This window comes from Staurois parvus, unplaced genomic scaffold, assembly GCF_062004578.1.
Source record: "Staurois parvus isolate SC_StPar_1 unplaced genomic scaffold, SC_StPar_1.0 ptg000548l, whole genome shotgun sequence".
Classification (NCBI taxonomy): domain Eukaryota; kingdom Metazoa; phylum Chordata; class Amphibia; order Anura; family Ranidae; genus Staurois; species Staurois parvus.
The window spans coordinates 9,369,932-9,392,844 of NW_028318344.1; the positions used below are offsets into that span (position 1 = coordinate 9,369,932).

Here is a 22,913-nt window from a genome sequence, read left to right on the forward strand (position 1 = left end):
AAACTTGCATCAGGAGACCGTAACCAGTCCTTGAGCTTTGTTTTGAAATTTTATAAGGGGATTACAGCAAAACATTTTTTTGTTTTGGAGATCTAGCCAGCATCTCCTGTAGTACCACCCCAGACCCCAGATGACTCCTCTCCTTATCCAGCTGTACTGGGTGAATCACTGGGCAGGGGATCCAGTATCTTCCATTGCAGTGTGAAATAGTCCTGGGTAAGATAGCAAATCCAGTTTCCCACTAGAGTGCTCCTTTCCCCTCACTGGTCCAGGGGGTGCAGTGTTACTCACTTGGTCCCTCTTCTGTGCTGCCGGTGGGTCAGTGGCTGCTACCAGGCCTTCTAGCTGGGCCGCTCCTTCCCTGCCACACAGGTGGTCCTCTCTCAGGGGTCAGTGAAGTTCCAAGATTTCAGCCTTCCAAGGTCCCCTGCCTGCAGGTGAGCCCCTCTCCATCTGGGCCCCCTCACAGGTTCCTGCCTTGAGCCTTTTACATCCTTCTCTCTCTTCCACCCGAACTCTCCTCCTTCTACTGAGCAGGCTCAATCATTTTTAATGGTTGTCCTGACCCCGTGCCAAGCCTCCTGTTGTTGATTGGCCATGCTCCCTCAAAAGTGCAGATCAGCCACTCCTCAGATCCACCCACTGCTTCTAGACATTTCTCCAAAGTTCTAGAGCAGGGGGAAATTCCAGAGGGCTGGTCTGCAGAGCCTCTCAGCTCTGACCACAGGTTGACCCCTGCTAGCTATTACTCCCAGGCTGCTAATCATCCCCAGCTAACATTTGGAGTCTAGCTATCTAGGAGAGTGCTACACAAACATAAATATTTGCTGGGCTATTAACTTCAGTCCAAGAGCATTTTTTTCAGTTTTGGCAATGTCTTGGTTCCACACATTATATATTTTAAGGTTTGTAGTCTATTGGATTGTACATAATTTTTTAGGAAAAATAGGGCTTTTATTTTGTAGCAAATTTGGATGCATGTATTTTGTTTCCTTCTTTTTATTGAAAACAAATAGAAAATAAAATTGTCAGTCAACTGGTCTTTAATTAGCTGAAGCTTATTTGTGGATCTGATTTATGATAACCGGAGAAAGATCCGTTAATTAAGATTCAATTTGTATGCAAAATAATGCATTCTATGGCAATGCCCCCATATTGTTTATTTTTCAAGTTTTTGGTAAATATCTTATAGAGAGATTACTTTATTTTAGATAAAGAAAACTAGTGCTGCTTCCAAGAGTAACTGTTTCTTCATTCTTTGAGCCTGTACTATTGCAAGATAGGAAGTCTATCATCAATTCAGATATATACTAATTAAATAAAAAGCCCTTGCCCAGTAAGACAGAGACTAAAGTCTGGTAGACACTAAACGTTTTTTTTTTTCATTCATTTCAGTGGGCTGAGCAAGTAAAATAAAAAAAACCTGAGAGATCGCCCTACTAACACAAGTGTTATGAGTGCGGTGATCTCTCACACTATACCTTTGTGTTCTGACAGGGAGACTCTCACCCTGCCAGAGAACACTGATCAGCTCTGGCAGCCATTGTCTGCCGTCACTGATTGGATGCAGTTCGGATGCTGGTTTTCTTGCATACCTGTTGGACAGAAGCTGGACATGAGACTGGCTTCTGTAGAACAGAGAGGTTTACACAAGCCAAAAGTCGACTGGGGTTCTGCTGAATCGGCTGTTTTGAGCCAATATTCAGCCCGTGTGTGCAAGGCTTAAAGTGTTACTCAACCCACAACAGTAAAATCTGTCTGTATATGCAGTAAAGCATGCTTGTTATACTCACTGCAGAATCTAAGGGGTTACTCCTCCACATTGTGTAAAAAGGATGTTTGATCCTATCTTCTCTGATCCTCCCCTTCTTCTACTGTCCCCATCTGCTGATAGAATAGTGTCTTGGGGACAAGCTGCACATGCACAGTTTGGTGTGTATTGCTAGAGAGTTTTTTTTTTCTTGGGACAGTGCATGGGATCAGCATAGGGCCATCCAGCACTGTCTAGACAGAGGGTCAAGGGTTATGCAGCCTCATTGGATAATCAGGGGAGAATGTAAACTCCTCCTACAAGCCTTAACCAGTGCTCTGCTGCACACTGATAGAAGTCACAAGACTGCTCTAATTGCTGATGAGAAAAGGTATTTAGTAGTTTATGTTTACTAAAATAATTGCATTTCCATGTTCTGTGTACTGTGGGAGACCAGATATAGTGAACGCAGGGTCCTGGTTTTAGTAACACTTTAAGAAAAAGAAAGATACTCCTATGAACTCCTTTGATCTGCATAATGCTGTCTGTCGAACTCTGAAAACGTGTTTACAAGAAGGAGAGAACAGAGAAATGACCTCTTCAGTGTGCAGATGATTCTGCTCCTTAATTGTCCAATCAGAAGGTTTGGGGCAGGTTGGTACAAGTGATTCATTGGGGTTAATTTACTAAAACTGGAGAGTGCAAAATCTGGTGCAGGTGTGCATGGTAGCCAATCAGCTTCTAACGTCAGGTTTGATAAAAATCCTGGAAGCTGATTGGTTTCTGTACATAACTGTACTAGATTTTGCACTTCCCAGTTTTAGTAAATCAACCCCATTGTGTATTTAGCCAAATATCTGATTTCCTTCCCTTTGCTTCCCTGCCAATTCATTCAGCCTCTGTGCAAGAAGAGAAATATATTTATTTATTACAGGTACTTGTATTGCACTGTCAATTTATGCAGCGTTTTACATATATATTATACATTCACATCAGTCCCTAACCCTCAAGGGGTGTACAATCTAAGGTCCCTAGCTTACATTCATACATATACATACAAGGACAAGTTAGACAGGATCCAATTAGCCTACCTGTCTTTGGAGTGTGGGAGGAAGCCGGGGTACCTGGAGGAGGCCCACGCAGGCACAGGGAGAAAATGCAAACTCCAGGCAGGTGGTGCCGTGGTTGGTATTTGAGCCAATGACCCTAGTGCTGCCAGGTGGAAGTGCTAACCATTTAGCCACTGTGCTGCCCCGATATATCTGATACCTCTGGGTATAGGGAGCATGTAACGCACTTCCCTTCTCATGGGACCAGGAAGAGAGTCTTCAATTCAATGTAAGCTCCAGGTCATGACTAGAAATCTCTTTCCTTCTAGTGGCTGAACAAAGCAATTATTGAGTGAATAGAAGGTAAGGAAGTTCTTGTGGGGAGGGCCCTTCATTGGTAAAGCACAGGTTCACATTGAGCTTTAAATAAGGAAAGCATAGTCAGTTTTCTTTGTGCAAGCCTGGCAGCCTTTATTTGCAATCACACTTTGATTTTGGAAAGTTGAAAGTTTATCTCCATGTGTTTTTTTCCAAAAAGAACCTAACTAACCTTGTTAGATACAGAGAGATCAGTACAGCAGAAAGTGGAGCTATCATATAACATTACAACATTTGTTTTTGAAACTATGACTTAGTAATACATGAAGATGGCAACATATAGAACACTGGTGGTAAATGCCTGAAAATATCTTCCATACTGAGCTTACTTTTTGCAATATTAGGCTATTAAAAAACAGTTACATCTTCTATTTACGTAGATGCCAATGTAGCATGTAAAATCAGACTATACTGTCAGAAGGTGTTCACATAGAGCTAAACTGACATATAGGGGCTTATTTACTAAAGCTGGAGAGTCCAAAATCAGACTCCCTTCTGCATAGAAACCAATCAGCTTCCAGGTTTCATTGCCAAAGCTTCATTGAACAAGCTGAGGTTAGAAGCTGATTGGTTTCTATGCAGAAGGGAGTCTGATTTTGGACTCTCCAGCTTTAGTAAATAAACCTCATACAGTCTTGGAAAAATCACAGTGGTACCCTGATGGTGCATCTATTATATATGCTTTAAACACATAAACCTGACATGGTGAACAGTAGGTTACTTGCATTTGATACCCGGCTGTTTATTGTTAACATTGTAGTGGTACATTGGTAGCACACATGATCCTGTAATAGCTTAACCTACAACAGCTAATAGGTATTACCTGGACTGCAGATCCAGATTTCTTGCTAAGTGACACTTGCTGGTGAGAATATGTTTTGCATAAGGATCATAAAACTGCATTGAGGAAACAAGTACAAGACAGTAGTATAAAACAGCAGAAAGAATAATTAACGAGCGCTTGGAGATGGATAGCAAGCAGCTGGCATGAAAGGCACAAACCTCAAACCTTCACACTATAATAACAACACATGCAGCGCTACAAATGGTTAATATAAAGTAACATATAAAGTAATAAGTGATGGGCTACTGGTGCTTAGTAGTGATTGATAAGTGTCCTCATAACATGATACAATAGTCCCAATAAGCCGTGCAAAAGTGGTTGACTCCGTGCTGTAAAGTGTCTAATATTATGCACTCACCAGAAAGCGCATAATATGCGCATTTGAGTTGTCAGACCACTCCTGGTCCTAGAAAGCTGAACCTGTGTGGATCATCTGGCAAGCTGTCACTCTGATGGGGATAACCTTTTCCTTGGCCAGCAGGGGGATTCCAGACATCCAGAGACCCTTAATAACACTGATCCAGGTTCCTCACCCAGGGCACTCTGAGAGCTGGAAGCACTTGGTGGAGACTACAACCCTGGTGGATACCTCATATGAGTGCCCTGGGTGAGGAACCTGGATCAGTGTTATTAAGGGTCTCTGGATGTCTGGAATCCCCCTGCTGGCCAAGGAAAAGGTTATCCCCATCAGAGTGACAGCTTGCCAGATGATCCACACAGGTTCAGCTTTCTAGGACCAGGAGTGGTCTGACAACTCAAATGCACATATTATGTGCTTTCTGGTGAGTGCATAATATTAGACACTTTTCAGCACGGAGTCAACCACTTTTGCACGGCTTATTGGGACTATTGTATCATGTTATGAGGACACTTATCAATCACTACTAAGCACCAGTAGCCCATCACTTATTACTTTATATGTTACTTTATATTAACCATTTGTAGCGCTGCATGTGTTGTTATTACAAGACAGTAGTATGTTTATATTCAAAAATGGACAGTAGGGAGTTTTCTGTGTAATTACACATAGCATGAGCATTGTAATGGCCATACCATGTGACTTTATTATTAACATTATGATGGTGTTTTGTAAGGATGATAGCTCCACTTTATAAAATATTACATTTCGTATGTCCTGTTTGCTGGTATAAGTGAAATTATTATTTTTTAAGGTACTTATATAGCGCCATCAATTTACGCAGCGCTTTACATATATATTGTACATTCACATCAGTCCCTAACCCTCAAGGAGCGTACAATCTAAGGTCCCTAACTCACATTCATACATGCACACATACTGGGGCCAATTTAGACAGGAGCCAATGAACCTACCAGCATGTCTTTGGAGTGTGGGAGGAAAACGGAGTACCCAGAGGAAACCCATGCAGGCACAGGGAGAACATGCAAACTCCAGGCAGGTGGAGCCATGGCTGAGATTCGAACCAGCGACCCTAGTACTGCCAGGCAGAAATGCTACCCATCTAGCCACTGTGCTGCCCTCAATTAACTTCAATTACAGTTTTCATTCTTATTCTCATGTATGACTCTATGTTTACTCCATTAAGCCTAGCTCTTAGCACCTCTTTTGTTCATCTCATGTATTCATACTCATCCTTTCAAAAGTGTTTATTCCTATTTTGATTGTTTCCATTTAGTTAATTCATGGCTCATTTGAACTGTTCATTTATTTTTTATTCTTATTGCAATGAAAACAAGGGGTGCACATCACAACTGTGAAATAATCATGGGTAAAGGATCCAGTTCAAGGACATCATTTAAATCTAGTTTTTACTCTATTTTTTCACTACATGCATTTCTATTGTTAGAAATAAGATAAAAACAAGGGATAATTGATCTAAATGTGGTTTCAATTATCTAACTTAATATAATAAATTAACAACACAATGTGACCTGTGGTATATTGACAATATGGTTTAAACACTGGCACCTTCGCAACATGGTTTAAACAGTTGAAAAATGCTAATATAATTGGAAAAATCCTGAAATTCGAAATGGGAATGAGATAAGAATGTCATATTCGAAAAGACAACTGATATGGGACCTGTCTAATGGCTAATGATTGTCTATTGGCTGAGTGTATTAGGGTATTAGAGTACAAATGTGTATGTTAAATTCTGAAGTCATAAATCCATGAACATTATAAAGACATTTGTTGTGTGGTATCTAGCCTGAATATGTGCATAAAAGAGGATTCATGTGATTGTTGTCCCCTGCAACCAAATTCCGTGTGCAATTTATTATTTAGCACTGCAGCCCATGCAAAGTATCTGTAAATTTTTAACATATAGAAAAGATTAATTAATGGATGTAAGTCTCAGCTTAAAAAGATCATCGTTATCAGTATTATATTACTCTAACTTCAATGTGCATTCTTGTTGTAAACATTTCACTCTTTTGTTTAATATTTTGTGATACTCAATAAAAAGGTTATTGTTAAAAAAAAGAAAATATTGTGTGGGTTGCTTTTGGGCAATGCCTGAGAATATCAATCTTAATGTATTTTATGGAGCACAGACAACCAACAGTGCACTTTCAGGTGACTCAACAACGTCGATAGATTGCATTTTTTCAGTTATCTGCAAATACTTTCTTCCAAACAAATTTTATCCTATCACAGCTCCAGAAAGTATGTAAATGAGTCCCCCTTGAGCGCAGACAACAAAAGCAAATGTATTTGGAGGAGGAAAACAGACACTTCAGAGTAGCAGGGCACCTGTTCTTCCTTGAGATTATTTTGTAGTTGTTCTGCTGATAGTAATTAGATATGTGAAAGGTAAGCCTGTATACAGTTTGGAGCTGCTCAGACTGTAAATGTTGTAGGTTTCAGTGCTGGTTCACTCCGCATGACATGTGAAAAAACATGACATGTGAAAAAACATTTCTTCCTATGATCCCTGTTCATGAATGTCCAGTGCACTGGCAATGCAGATTCTGTGTGGACTGAAAGAGTACTGTTCAATTTCTAAGCAGTGCGGTCAGGTTCAGGTACAGATTACAGGCTGTTGACTTCTATGGGAACAGTTTCTAAACCGCACATATCATTAGTTGTGAACAGAATAAAATCTTGACCTGAACCTGATCTAAGCCTGTCCTGATCCTGATTTAAACCTGAGCTGAACTAACAACTATTGTGTCAATTAGCTGTGAAAGCTGAGCTTCAATCCCCACTGCACATGTGTGAATCAACACTCAAGGATCTTACAAAATCTGACAATAAACTGGCATGGCACCAATCCATTGTGTTGGTTTAAGAGTCTGGTTTAAAGATAAGACAGAGGGTATAATGGGAAGGGGGCACAGTGTGCCTTAGCTGGAAGAAGAGCAAAAGTTAGCAAATAGCGATCCTGGAAATCAAGCAAAGGGCAGATAAAAATAAAGGAAATCAGTTGGGGGTTTGTGAGATGGTGCTACTCTAAGTTGACCCCAGTTTTGGTCTTCTCTGCTTTATGATATAAAGTGAAGTTGGGGAAGCCAACTCCTCCCAGCTTCATGGGTTTAGTTAAAGTTTTGATACCTACATAGGTGGGTGGTGAAAGACCCCAGATAAATATGATTGCTGCAGTTGTGGCAAGGTTATTGGAATGGCTTGAAATTTATATAGAAGCCAGAGATGTATGTCCATTTTATATTTCAATGGTTTTTATTAATTTTTTAAACAGTATAAAACAGAGACAATAAAACACGCCCACGCAAGATGAATGTCCATTTTAAGAGCATTGACTCATTGTCCCAGCCAAGAGAAGGTGATGTATGCCAATTAGACAGATCATTCAGAATACATTGAGTGGATTACCCAAAATTTAAAGGGAACAAGTTTTTAAGCCAGCTGGTATTTGGACATCCACATAAACAAATGCTTTACAATTTGAAGGGGAAGGAGTTTTAAAATTTAGTAAGTAGGATAAAGTATAAGAAAACATTCAATAAAAACAATTTACCTGTATTTGCCTTGATGTTACTCTGTGCCCCAAATCTAGAGAACTCTTTTAAGATATCGAGAATGATGATTATTGCATATGAGGTAATTTGCATTGAGAGAAAGTTTATGGTGATGTATACCAGTGTTGAATCAAATTATTCACTCTGGTAGAGTTACCTCTGACCTCCCTGCCAGATGCAAAGCAGACTGGTATGAGTGACTCAGTCACTGAAGAACAGATTTTAATCTAGAAGCCAAGATTTAATGTATAATTATAAATCAACATTGATCAATGAAATTGGTTTAACACTGCCACAAGTGGTTAAAGTATCTCTCCAATGTTACAATAATTACTGTATAAACAAAATATGATCTTTTAAATTAGTTTTGTGTAATATAAATGAATTAAACTGTGATCCTGCTGATAAATGGTTGTTACCATTGTTCCACTTCCAGCTCAACAACATCTATAATACAAATGGCTAATCTCCCAGTGCTGGAACACTGAAGCTATGCCATATCATTATCTCTGCAAAAGCACCATATCCCTCAAATTATTTTTTCACTGTGCATATGCAGAAATTTTCAGATTGAGTTCTGGCAAAACTCAGTTTGGACAACATATACAGCCCCTCCTTCTTCCCTAACAGTGGCTTTCCAGAGAGGAATGGCGAGCTGTAAGGTGTTGACATCACTTGCAGCCAGTACTTCAATACTTTCCCCCACTCACGAGGGAGGGGGACAGGACAGTGGATTATTGGTCATAAGGCCACCAATAGAACAAAGGGCATTTTAATAGCAATTTATTAAAAATAACTATCATGATGTTACAAAACAAAATCACAGGTATCATTTGGGATGTGTTATATAAGGTTACATTTTATTTTCTTTAAATCCCTACCTAGTTAGGGAAGGACAGTTATGTGTGCCTCTAGTGTCTGGGCTGGAAAAAGACATGAGTCTAAAAAGGAATTGCTAACTTTGACAAACAGTTGGGTTCTAGCCAGAAGATGAAGAAGGCATTGTCTGTAGAAGTTCTGGGTCTGTGAATGGGGTATTTAAAAAGTTGGTGCATTTAAGGGTGCATTTAAAAAAAAAACAAAACCTTTTTTCTTGGGGAAGACCCTATGGACAGCAGTCTCAATACTATAAGTGGACATTTCGTTCTCAACTGTTGATGTAGATAGATCAGCGTATTTATCTCTAATGTCATAATATACCTTATGCTTAAAATTACTGAAATGTATCTGCTCTAGAAAAGGGGAGAATATTTTAAGGTACTGTCTTGAGTTTTGATGTGGAAGATGTTGTTTTTAGTGAGTGAATAGTGCGGGCCAGCAAGCAGCCACACTTGTTAACCATTTCAGAGTGATATTTAGGTAAATTATCTCTATCAGTGAGGTATATTTTTCATTGATAAGGGTGCGTAGTTATTGTCTAGTGTTGGTTAGGCCTATAGTTCAGAACTGAGGTGAGAACATTTTTTAACTGTCTCCAGTTCTTGTAATTTCTTTAACAGCAGTTTAATCTTCAGATTTTTGTTGTTGGAGACAACCTGCAATATTGTTTCCCATTAAGTAGAGGAGGAATAGGATTACATTTATGATCTTCAAAAAATGGTATTTATTGTAGTTAAGGCCATTTCCTCCCAACATGGTTTATCACCAAGCAATTTCTCATTTTGTCTCTAGGTATTAGCATGATAGGGTGTATCTCCAATTGGATACAATAACAGGAACATGGGCAGACCATAATATTCAATTAATCTTAGCTGTGAAGACAAGATTGAAGGTAGAATGTTGTATCCAAATGTTATCTATCCAGCTGTACATACCATGCACAGCTGAGTAGTGACTAAAATTCTTGGTTGTGGGGTTCAGTGTCTTCCAACAATCCAATAGCTTCAGTCCGTGCATCTGGGGTTTGAAATTACATTAGGATGCTCTAGGGAGGGATGGCTTACCTGTTGACTAAAATGAACCTTCAAAAATGAAGTTAAGTGCTCCAACAACAATGACTTGTTCCAAAACCTTGAGACCGTATTTGATGCTATTTGGGAGAGTAAATTTTAGAAAGAGAGACCCTGACAGATTGGGAGAGACCCTGACAGACTGGGAGATTGGAAAATCCTGACAGACTTGGCAATGATTGAGAGAGTAAATATCACCTAGAGAGAAACAGTATATTTCAAAAATATGAAACCACCCTGAGGATCTGTGAATGAGCCAAGGATTTGGATAGGGACAGGGACATGTTTATGAATTTCTATGGAAAAAATCTTTTTCAATAAATCAAATTAGCTAGGGAGTTAGGACTGTGAACCCAAGTGGTACAGAACCTGTTTCTGCATTGGGGGTTATGTCCTACTTTAAACCTTGTTTACTGGGGAAGCAAAAGGTTAATTCTCTGGTTATGAAACAGATAACAATTTTGTGAGCTTTTTTTAAGGAAGATTCATACCTCTGGCATTAACTTTGGCTAATGTAATCTGTACCATTATGCAATTAAAGGGGAAGGGGGAAAACAGAATGAATGCTTTTCCTCTGTCAACTGTGAGTTTGATAAAGGGAGAGGGAAAGAATGAGGAAAAAGGAAGTCTATGGGATGCGCCATTTATTTGTCCCCTCTAAATCAACTACCCTCATGCTCATGTGGTATAGTTCAGTTTTTGGGGTACTTGTCTTCTTTTGTAAGTGCCCTCCAGGCAAGAAGGGTAACATTCTAGATAATTACATGTAGGTAGCTGAGGCCATATTTTTGTAAATGACATAACCTGGGAGAAGCTGCCCCTTTGTTTAATTTTAACGGCAGGACCAGGGAGATTTCATTCAGTGCAGGAGGTAGCCATTGTTCATCTTGATTGACATGGATCTGCATCACTGTATGACATGGCTGACAATAGATGTACATCGTGAGACTTTTTTTTTTTTTTTCTTAATTTTTCATTTTTTCAAAATTGTAATTAAGTAAAAGACTCATCAAAAAGTGTGATGTAATTTTTACTGTTTACATTTTTTTATGAATGAGTAGGGGTACTATGTACTCTTTACTTATTCCCTTAGGGGGGTCAGTATCAGGGTGCTCTCCTTTATTATTAAAGGGGGCTTGCAGGTTCAGATAAGAATTTCCACAAACCCCCACAAACACCAGGCCAGGGTTGTGGAGAAGGGGTCCTTGTCCTCATCATCAAGTGGATGTGAGCGCAGTATTTGAATGGTGGTGGATACACGATGTGTTTGTGCACAACTATTTAGGAGGTGGTGCACGTTTATCAAAGAAGAAAATAGAGCAGTACATTTCATGAAGGAAGATACACACAGTTTATGGACTGTGGACATTATATGATATGTGGTTTCTGTTTTAAGAAAAAGTTTGTTGAATTGTTGAAAAAGAGAATATTATTTATTTGATGATGAGTATTGGTGCATGGATTACATGATCACAGGGAGGCACAACATTTATTTTTGTTTTTTTTTTACAATAGTTGTATTTAATATCTGCTGTCACATCTGTTACATAAACTAGGTAATAGTAGAAAGCATGTTATGTTTTACAGTATATGGCACCATTTCTGCTAGGTATAGAACTACAATGAGTGGTCAATTGCAGCTGGGCTTCCTACATTGAATACTGACTATACTGTGATCTCTGAAATTACCACTGTGAGATGGAAGGCTCCAAACATTGTCACTTTGCCTGGAAAGATTTCAGGTGACCCCATTATAACCAGGGCCATCAGAAGCCTCTGCATGTCTACTAATGCTTTGCACAGCCTTCCTCTGCTCAAATTCAATTACAGCATCAATGTTTACATATCATCAGACCCTGCGATAATGTAATGTCTGTTCTGACATTCTGCCAGACATGGTAATACCTGAGCACGCTATATATTTTTTTTTTGTGCATTTTGTATAATTTATCCATCTTTGTTTTTGTGCCTTCATGCCTTTTCGCTCCCCACTCCTTTATAGATAAATAATGTGTCCTTATCAATTTTCTCAATTAATTGTTAAATACTTTATATATATTTTTTAATTAAGAATAAAATAAACTGCTATTATTGTTGCACATGGAGAGCCCTGCCTTACGTTTTACTGAAAATGTATTCTAAAAGAGAAAAATCATACTCATATTAAACATTATCTTTAAATAATTATCCACATACCTTTACATGTAGTTTTTTCTATGTAATGAATAAAATGAATAATAATAATAATAATAATGATAATTAGAAGTAATCTAGCATAAACGTGCCCTCCACATGGGCTTCAGACTGGCTCTGTTGCACTGTGCTGCAGGCTTTCTTTACCTTTTGGTTTGGAAATTGTTAATATTGCTCCTTGACATTCCACAATTGATTCTGCCTTGTAAAGGCTGAAATGCTGATTTCAAGCTGCTGAACAATACCAGTGCCTGACTTGTCTCTGGGGAGTGCTGGAAATCCATAATGTAAATTAATTCATTTGTCAACAGTATTTCCATTATGAAACCTTTTCTTGTCTTCCCATATCTCCTTGCAGATGGCTCCTCTCAGAGAGCTCCTCTTGCTCCACCGTATGCAGTGGTACTTATCTCCTGCTCTGGACTGCTAGCCTTCATCTTTCTGCTCCTCACCTGCCTGTGCTGCAAGAGAGGAGATGTTGGGTTCAAGGTAAGAACTGTGTCATTAAACCTGTGGGACATCTAGTAATCAAAAAGTGTATTTATGAAAATGTCTTGTATGTGATAGTGAGTCAAGTAAAGCTGTGCTTAAACTGGCAAGATTGTCTGCCTAATGCAATACCTTTGACTAAATGTTTCCTTTACATTTGTTATACAAAGTCTTCTAGTTAGGGATGAGGCAGGGGCGGACTGACCATTCAGTCACTCGGGCACTGCCCGAGGGCCCCGGGTCAGTAGGGGGCTCCATAAAATGCCCCTGACACCATTTTATAGGCTTTTTTGAGTGTGGGCAAGGACACAGGGGCCCCATGATCCCCGTGAATTGTCAGTCCGCCACTGGGATGAGGTTTAGATTTGTCCATGGTGTCTGGAGCAAGTCTAAGGGGTTCAAGGTTAAACGTTCCATAATGCCAAGCCTGATCTTTCATCTTTGGTCAGCGAGTTAGAATGGCTTGTAATTGTGGTTTTGTTACATGCTAGCCCTCTCACTATAAACTGGTGGGTTCTCAGTAGCCATTTATCACCGTGTGTTGGACTAGTTTAGGGAGAGCTGACACCTTGTGTAGGGAGAATAAGTTTCTATAGTGTGCTATACTATGCTAAATTACTGTGAATTACAATGTGATGGATTACATATTTTCTTTCACAGTTCAGAGATCCAACAGTCCTTATTAGGACTACCATTTTGTTTGTGACAGCAACAACTGCAGTCACTGTCTAGCTTCTGGCCCCCTTGCACTGTTTTTTTTTTTTTTACTGGTTTTATTTTATTTTGGGGGGAGGTACATTTTATTTCATTTTCTATAAAATATGCTGCTTGTTTGCAAGACATCACTACATACTTGTGAAGTAAATTAGTATGTACAAAGTACCACATATCCACCCCTTATTACCACTGCTGCTACTGAATTAAGATAATCCCCTGTATTAAAAAAAAAACAGTTCAGACAGGCCTAGAGTGATAGGCAGAGGTTCTATACACAGAAGTAACAGGGGAGAAGCAGGTTTTTCAGGACAAAGTGGTGGTCATGCCACACCATTCTAGAGGCATAGCACCACTAACTTTTCTATCTCAGAAAGGCCATATTATAGCATAGGAGGTAATGTAATGGCTGCCAACGTCTTCTTTTTCTTCCTTCTCTCAAGTCCAGTTGTCTGCAAATGCTGCTAATAAGCCCTCTTCCTTCTTCTCTTCCACCTGCTTCCACCTTCTGCTAATCCCACCATAGCCCCACAAACTGGCTATGAGGAGTCAATAGAATTGTTTAGACACACAATAACTGGCTTGCTGCAGAAGGATGATCGTGATCATCCCAATTGCTAATGGCAGCCAGGGGACATTAGGCAGGGATCAGCAGAAGACAGTGATGTTTCAGCAGATGATTTATAGTACAAAGTGGGCTCCAGCAATCAGGAGGGGATGGATGATGAGGTGACAGGCAGTCTGTGGGTGTCACCCATTGGAGAGGCAGAAGAGCAGCGAGAAGGGCACTTGCAGAGGACTGGAGGAAGCAGCCATTCTAATCCATCTGGTTGACTGCCCTACAAAGTACAGGTCATTGCTTTCCCCAGGACCAGTCCACAGAACTCTGCAGAATGGGCTTTTTTTTAATGAATCTGCTACTGACAGTATAGTTGTAGTCTGTAGCCTCTGGCTGCAGTGTATCAGCCATGGTGAACATACCAGCCATTTAGGTACCACATGCATGAGGTAACATAAGGCTCCATGAACATGAGCCTACCATGACAAAACGTTCCTATCCTGAACCTGATACTTCTGCGTTCAGAAGAGATAGGTTTAACCTCACCTAACTGTGGCAGCTCCTAAACTCTGCTAAAAGACTATGTGTACATGGACACATAGGCTTCTATGGAGTTGAGTTTAGGAGCTTTGGCAAAAAAATACCAAAAGCTCCTAAACTTGAGTTTAGCAGCTGCTCGTGTACATGAGCCCTAAGTCTGCACCACAGAGCTCAGTGGGAGCAGCACCTCAATTAGAAAAGTCAAAGGGCCAACACTCCTCCTCCTCCTTCTTCACTTTCTACATCTCCCTAACCTCCCACAACATTCTATTGCAACATCTGCAGCGTCTAGTCACAGGGAGGGAAGTCTCCCAAGAGGAAGAGGATAGGCCACATTAAACTGAAACTTGAACCTACGCAGAATTCTCCTACACCTGACAACTCCAGAAGAATCATTTCCAAGGCAGGTGTCTCTTCTACAGTTGCTGGAACAGCAGAAACAAATGTCTCTAAATCACCGTCATGACCAGCATCTTAATGCTATCTTGGCAAAGTGCTAGCTATGCAGTTGCTCCCAGCTCATGGAATCAACCCCTTCACTGAGTTTATGGTCTCTGCTATAGCCCAGTGACAGGTTCCCAGTCACCATTATTATGGCCAGAAGCCCATCCCTGCTCTCCACCAGCATGTGGAATGTAATATGTCTGTACTGCTGAACCAGTCGGTCAGTGGTAGGGTATACATGACCTTGGACATGATGCACTGCAAGGGCCTTTGAACTTAGGTGAGCTGGCTTAGAATAGCCAATAATGAGGGCTTTTTTATATGCCAGCCCCCTATAAATGGGCACAGAGCAACCATAGTGTCAGTGTTTTGGAAGCTTATGGAGGGAAAGATAGGGAAATCTGACAAACTGCACAGAGAAAGATTAGAATTAATTAGAAAACTGTACTTTAATTCTATTTGCTCGGCCTTTGAACAATTAACCCCTTTGCTAATTTTCTGTTTGTTCTTATTATTGTTGACCTATTTGGCTTTAATTTTATTTTGTGGTTGACGTAAGGTTAGAGGTCACTTTTAGCTGCTGTCCCCTCCATAGCAACTTTTTTTTCCAGTAAGGCTTCCCTTAAAAAAGTGCAGTTTTATTTCAGGTGTTATTATTTGTGGGTTTCCTTTTATTTTGGGGATATATTCATTTTTGTTCTATGTTGATAGGACCTTTTGTAGGTTAGATTGTTTTTTTTTCCTACAAAAAAGAGTTTTTGTTTCAGGAGAGGTATTATGGAGTTTTGGTTTCATTTGGGGGTTTCTTGATTTTTATTTTATGTTGATAGAGCTATTATGCCCTGTTGCTGGCCAATTTTACACTGCTATATCTTCTGCAATATCTTATTTCTTGTGGTGAAACCCCTACCTGTGCTCTATGTCTTTGGGCACAGTCTTGTTCAGCCTTTTGTCTTGCTGCTGGCTAATTTTACTCTGCTGTGTCATCAACAGTCTCCTAATTCTTGTAGTAAAACACTTGCTTTTACACTTTGTCTCTAGTACATTTCGAGCAAATCTACCTTATTACAAAATGTCCTGCTGCATGCTAGTTTTACACTGCTGTTTGATTTTCAGTCTCTTGAGAAATCGGCCAGCAGCAAAAAAGTTTTAAACTATATCCAATTTCTATTTGCTAGTCAAAATGAGCCTATTTCCATAAAATATAAGGATTAGTCGCAAAGTCAGATGTTTAAAATGTAAACTGACAGCACACATTTGTTTAAAAAAGGGGAAAAATGGCATGGGGTTCCCCTTATTATTCTAATCAGACCCTTATGCAGACAAGCAGCCTTGGTAACCAGGAAAGGGGTGACAGTGAGCATGCACCCCTTCACCCCTCCTGTATATAAATACTGAATTCTTTTAAAATAAATTTTATTAATGTCCGCAGATGTAATTCCAAATCAGACACAATGTCCAGCAAGGTAATTCATGTCAATCATGTTGTCCAGCAATGTAAATCCAGCATCATTGGCGATGACCAGCTGCCTGCTGATGTGTATACGCCACATTCCTTTCACTAAATGATAGATCTCCAGCTGCGGTAATGTAAATTGATGTGGATTATCTTGCTGGATGCTGTAATTGATGTGGAATTACTTCTGGGGACATCATTAAAATTTATTTAAAAACTGGTATGTGTTTGTGTTTTATTGTAATTAAAGGACTTTATATTTTGGTGTGTGTTTTTTTCCTTTTAACTTTGGTTACGTGAGAGGCAGGTGAGGGGGGTAGATATTTGATTGACCCCTTATCATAAAAGCGCTTACAGGTTCTACCATATCTCCCCTGTATTACGCCCACCTCCTTCTTTGAGTGTTGGAGTTGGGGAAGAGGTTCTCAGCCGTTAAAGCTGAGTTCCAGCCGTTTTTGTGTTTATTAAAAGTCAGCAGCTACAAAAACTGTACCTGCTGACTTTTAATAAACACACACTTACCTGTCCCAGGGTCCAGCGATATTCTCTCTCGCACCGTCCCTTCTCTCCTTCTTCACTCCACGGTGCCGGCATCACAACTGTGGGCACCAGGCTGTGACAGCTTGCAGATTCACAGCCGGGTGCCCACTATGCATGCGCGGGTCGCGCTGCGCATCCTGATTGGTCCGCCAGTCTTCTGGGACCTGTGAATGTTTGCCGCGGCAAACTGAGCTGGTAGTGGGAGCGGCTACTTGTCAAAACCAGGTACCCGCTCCCCCCCAAATGTGCCAAATATGGCAGTGGAGGGGGGAGGAGGGAAACAAGCAAAGCTTCCACTTTTGGGAGGAACTCCGCTTTAACATGAGAATAAGGATTCTTTATGAGGAAGGGTTGCTTTCTAGCACCCCCTTCCTCTATTGCAATACACCCCGACCCCCAAAATGTGAAAAAACATGTGGCCTGGTTTGGTGCAGGAAGGGGGTATGCTCTATGCCCTTTCCTTTTCTGATCATCCAGGCTGCATTCCTGGATAAGGATCTAGTTAATATTAATGAGAATCCCACACTTACCATTTCATTCTTTTTATTTTGCTTTCTACTTTAAAACTAAAATAGATCATTTTGATGCTGTACGTAACCTAAACAAATATTAAAGAAAATAAATGATTTCCACAGACAAAAATGTGCTGTTAGTGTATGCTGTTGATGGGACTGTCTGTAAATTGGAGGTCAGTGGCAGTAGCAACAGCAACATTTACATACACTCCAAGAGGTAGCAGCCTCTGGGAATGTGTATACTTTAAAAGCCAACTTTTGGCTTTCCTCTTTTACAGCCTATAGATACTTTACAGCGCCCCTGCTAGTGACCCACAGCTGCACAGTCCCACTCTGCTGGGTAGGGCAGAGGGAGCTCAGCAAACATATGTTCACTGATCAGGATGAACCAGGATGTGTCATGTATTACATCACTTTCTGGTTCAGAACTGTCTTTCCTCTGAAAGTCCTTCAATAAATGGGCACGATTTGTGCTCTTTTAGCTGGAGTGCAAGGGAGGCATTATTTAAGCATAATAAACTTTTAAAATAACTTTTTAAAGAAGCTAAGGCACTATATTATACTCTTTTATTACCTGCTAATCATGCACATGGAGAGGAAAATGAAAAAGGAGTGAGGAGACCTCCTGGAGGAGAGTGGGATAAGTTCATCCATCCATCCAACGCCAGGAAAACAGATCTCTGGGAAACAATAAGACCCCCTACTGAAAAAAAGGGAAACACTCCATCCATCCATCCATCCATCTGGGACAGGGATACATATATCCACTCATCTTTAAGTCCATTTAAAGGGACACTAGCTGTTTTGACCTCACTTACCAGTTTGGTCGTATAAATCAGGTGAGCACACACAAGTGAAGGAGCACACGAGAAGTTTTTTTTTGTGTGGACTTTTTCTCATAAAAATATATATATTTTTTTATATTTCTTATTTATATATATTTTTTATATAACCCTCACTAGTGGAAGTTATCACAATTAATCACGGAGTGAAGGTGGGAATGTATTTGCAGCAGAATAGCACATCAATAGTGTGGACTTATATACGCAATTTAAAATTTAATATAAAGTTGAAAATATATTGTATAAGTATACACATTTTTTTAGTTTCTTCATAATTATATTTTAGTGGAGCGCGGCACATTTATTTTGATTTGATATCAATAAGATGAAACTATCACTATAAATATGCTTTTGGTTTCCTATGTGATAGCAGTGTATGCAAAATACGTGAAAATAAAATAAAAAAAAAACTAAAATGCTTCCTTCTACACCAGAAAAGTTATTTTTTCAAAATGGAAACAGACCCTCCTACGCTCTCCCACTGGAGGACTCTGCTCTGCCTCTCTGCAAACTTACTTAAATGAGTCTTAAATGTCAGAAAAAAAATTGAAAAAAGTCTGGGCTGCGCAGTTGGAGGCCAAATCCCTATCCCTATGAGGTGGAGGCCTTGTGGAGAGGTGCTCTGGGTATGACCCTTTGGAAGTGGAAGTAGTGGAAGCACTACTTTACTAGGCTGGTAGTATTACGACACTGAACTTCTTCCCTGTCCCCCCTCCAACTCCTTCTTACCCCCCCCCCCCGGGATGGGACTAACATAGCCTTGTTTGTCTGTTTGTTACAGGCTGAGTTCTCATTGTTTCATCAGAAATGGACTAATGTGCAGTGTGATGACAATGTCTATCTCTTTCAGTTGCAGTGTTAATTCAGTGCCTTAGTATTTAATGTAACCTTGTTCTACATGTCTTTATGGACATGAATAAAAACATATCAGTTAAAAAAAAAACCTAACAACTAAAAAAAATTAAGCCCCCCCCTACAAAATACGTGCAGATACATTTGCAGCTGCAACGATTCCACTGTCAAAGTCATATATCACTGCACATGCTGGAATGAGAACAATACTTTTAGAGCTGGTATTCATGGTTGACCTGTAGACACTGTTGACCTGCAGGAGCTTTTAAACTCAATGAACAGTATTTTTACTGCAAATAGTGTTTGATAAACCATTGAACTAATAGTTTGTGACACAGGAAATTGGAAATACAACCATTTTGCTTTCCAGAGAATATATAATGTTTGGAGGGTTTAACTAATCTTAAGGCCTAAAGTTTGCATATTGACATGTGTACAAAAAACCCAAATGTATTTTCTTAATTGAGTTGCATTTGGAGTATGTTCTGCAAGGGAAAAGTGCAGCATTTATACTTTTTTAAACATTCTAACACCACAATGGTATAAATTAGGCCTATTGAAATACGTTAATTTTCCTGGCATATCCATTTGTACTGCATTTGAAAATGCATTTAATTGCATATGGCGTAAGCACACCTTAACAAAGAATAAATTAAAATCAAAACCTTGCGCCAAAGAAATAACAATCAATCAAAATAAATGCTGCTGTTCAAAAGATGACAAAACATCAAACAAGACTCATAAAGTGACACAGCAGATATAAGAAATAAAATTTACAATTATAATATATGAGTCCAAGAAAAAGTCCCAAAGTAAAGTCCAGTGTCCCAAAAAAAAGTGATAAAAGGAAAAAAGATATATAAAAATATAAAAGAACTTCATAAATTTTCCAGCGAGCTCACATGATCAGTGGTAAATCATTTCCCCCACACTCACCAGATAAAGTGGATTCTCAAGCTGATATGGCTTTGAGAATCAAAAACAGGCTTAGAGGTGGAGTGTAGTTTCCTTGAATGTTTTATCCCTTTAACGATTCCCTACTGAATCTCCTTCCAAAACGATTCCACATAGGGCGATATAAAATATAAAAGAAAATGCCGAAAACATTTTTTTTTAAAAGACCTTCATTGCACTCACATTAGGTAGATTTATAAAATATATAAATATTTACTTGTGAGCCACTGTGATTATAAATTATTAAATACTGTGGTTCGCTGACATTATTCACATCCTCATAATTATGTGCAATAGTATCTTACCAATTAACAAAAAAACAGAAATGTTGCGCTCCAAAATTTAAATTAATTTAATATCTCCTAAGAATTCCCAGTGAAGTAAATAATTGACTAAATATATAATTAATTGTGCCTTATGCCACAATTACCATCAATTCATTAATGTGATAAATAGTTCAATTAATTTGTAAAATAATAAAAATGAATTATGCCTTATTAAAAATTATTATAACTTAAATGTGATAAACTCAAATCAATAAATCAGTTTATAATTGTGACAGTCCCATAAATCATGATTGTGATCCAAAATCAATATTTTCAAACTCTTGTGTGCTCCAATCACAATCATGATTTATGGGACTGTCACAATTATAAACTGATTTATTTATTTGAGTTTATCACATTTAAGTTATAATAATTTTTAATAAGTCAGAATTCATTTTTATTTTACAAATTAATTGAAATATTTATCACATTAATGAATTGATGGTAATTATGGAATAAGGCACAATTGATTATATATTTAGCTGATTATTCACTTCACTGGGAATTCTTAGGAGATATTTAATTAATTTAAATTTTGGAGCGCAACATTTCTGTTTTTTTGTTATTAGGTAGATTTATAACCAGCTTCCATGGACTTAGATGCCTCCCAAACAACCGATAATGATCCCTCCTTAACTTCCTCCAAGCTCTCACTCATGGATGGATGGATACGTTTTTCCCACACTAAAGATGGCCACGGAAGGCCACATCAGTGTGCTTTCGAATCACCGGATATGACGTCGCATGTTTGAGGTTGGAACCAGACGTTCCGTCAATGCGTTTCACCCCTCCGACAAGGCATCATCACGGACAGGAAACCCCGGCTCTCGATCTGATTAAATACTTCCCCATCGCTCTTCATTCACCCAGACCTTAATGGGCAGAATACATTAGCACCACCTTCAATTTCAGCATCCTTTTACATTAATTAGCTACAAGGTGAACTTCCCTGCTGCCAGTTCACCTCCGATCACAGTAACCACCATGGATGGTACAATGTCATTAGGGCCAAAAATTAATTAAAATTCCATGGACCAAAATAGACAGAACTGATAAGGTATCATAAATGTGATAAATAAAAATAAAAAATAACCATAAAAGGTCTTATTTATTAACCAAAAAACAATGAAGAAATAAATAGAAAAATAAATTAAAAAATAGGAAAATATATGAAAAGAAAAAATAAAAATAAACAAAATATAATAAAAATAAAACATTTAAAATGAAATAAATAAATAGAAATAAATGAATGAATAAAAAAGAAAAAAAAAGAAAAAAATGAAGAAATAAATAGAAAAATAAATAAAAAACAGGAAAATATATGAAAATAAAAAATAATAATAAAAAAATAATAATAAAAAAATAAAAATAAAAAATAGAAAATAATAAATATAAAAAAAGAAGAAAATGAAGAACGAGTGAAAAATTATAAAAAAAAAAAAAAAAATACAAACAAAAATAATAAAATATGAAATGTTTTAAAAAATTTATAATAAAAATATTACTCAGAAAACATCCCCAAATTACCAATTGGATAAAAAACAATTTAGATCTATATCAGCATTAAGCCCCCTAGGGTCCAATGAACCTAATTGAAGAATCCACTTTGTCTCATTCTGTGAGACCGACTTCCTCATATCACCACCACGCCAGTGGGGCTTAACTCTGCCGATCCCACAGAACTTAAGCAAAGATGGATCCCGATTATGAAACTTCCTAAAGTGATAGGATAGACTATGATGTTTGAAACCTTTTTTAATATTCCTGATGTGTTCACCTAATCTTACAGCAAGTTTCCCTGCTGTCCTCCCCACATATTGTAAGTGACAAGGGCACTCTAAAAGGTATGTTACATGATTGCTATCACATAAAATAAATTTATGAATTTTGTAAATATCCCCTTTGGCTTGGGATTGAAATTCTGACTTTTTTATTACTATTAACCCCCATAGTTCTACATGCAATACATCTACCACATCTATAAAATCCTATCTGGTCTAAAAATGTGACCATCTTAGATGGTGGATCAGGAACATTCTTCACCAATCTAGTTCTAAGGGTAGGCTGTCTTCTATATATGGATTTTGGTTTTCTGGGTAAATACTTCCCCAAAGCCTCATCATGCAACAAAATTGACCAGTGATTCCTAATAATATTTTCAACCAACCTATGTTGCCTAGAAAATCCTATTATAAAGGCCAGGTCAAAATTATCTCCTTTTTTGTCTTTTTTTTCTCAATAATTAATTTCTGTCCTTAATGGCTATCTTGTCCCTGATGCTTCTCAGTTCACCACCCCTATACCCTTTCTCCTCAAATCTTTTAATTAGGATCTCCATCTGTTTACTATAGTCACTTGGTTCATGGTAGTTCCGTTTGATCCGCATGAACTGACCCTTTGGAATGACCTTAAGCCATCCATGATAGTGACAACTGTGCGTGGGGATGTATCCATTCCTGTCTACCTCCTTAAAATGGGTACATGTGTATAATCTATCCCCTTTTTTGAATATCGTAAGATCTAGAAAATTAATGGGGTCAGTACTAATATTTTCAGTAA

General features: G+C 38.6%; 1 protein-coding gene across 2 annotated transcripts in view; it reads left to right on the forward strand.

Annotated features, from left to right (window-relative positions):
* The window catches only part of LMTK3 (lemur tail kinase 3), a 181,856-nt gene that overhangs the window by 34,255 nt on the left and 124,688 nt on the right, over positions 1 to 22,913 (forward strand). For both annotated transcript variants that reach the window (XM_089690991.1, XM_089690992.1), the window contains exon 3: positions 12,482 to 12,612. In XM_089690991.1, the coding sequence (XP_089547117.1) occupies positions 12,482 to 12,612 (131 nt within the window). The remainder of the gene's footprint in view (positions 1 to 12,481; positions 12,613 to 22,913) is intronic.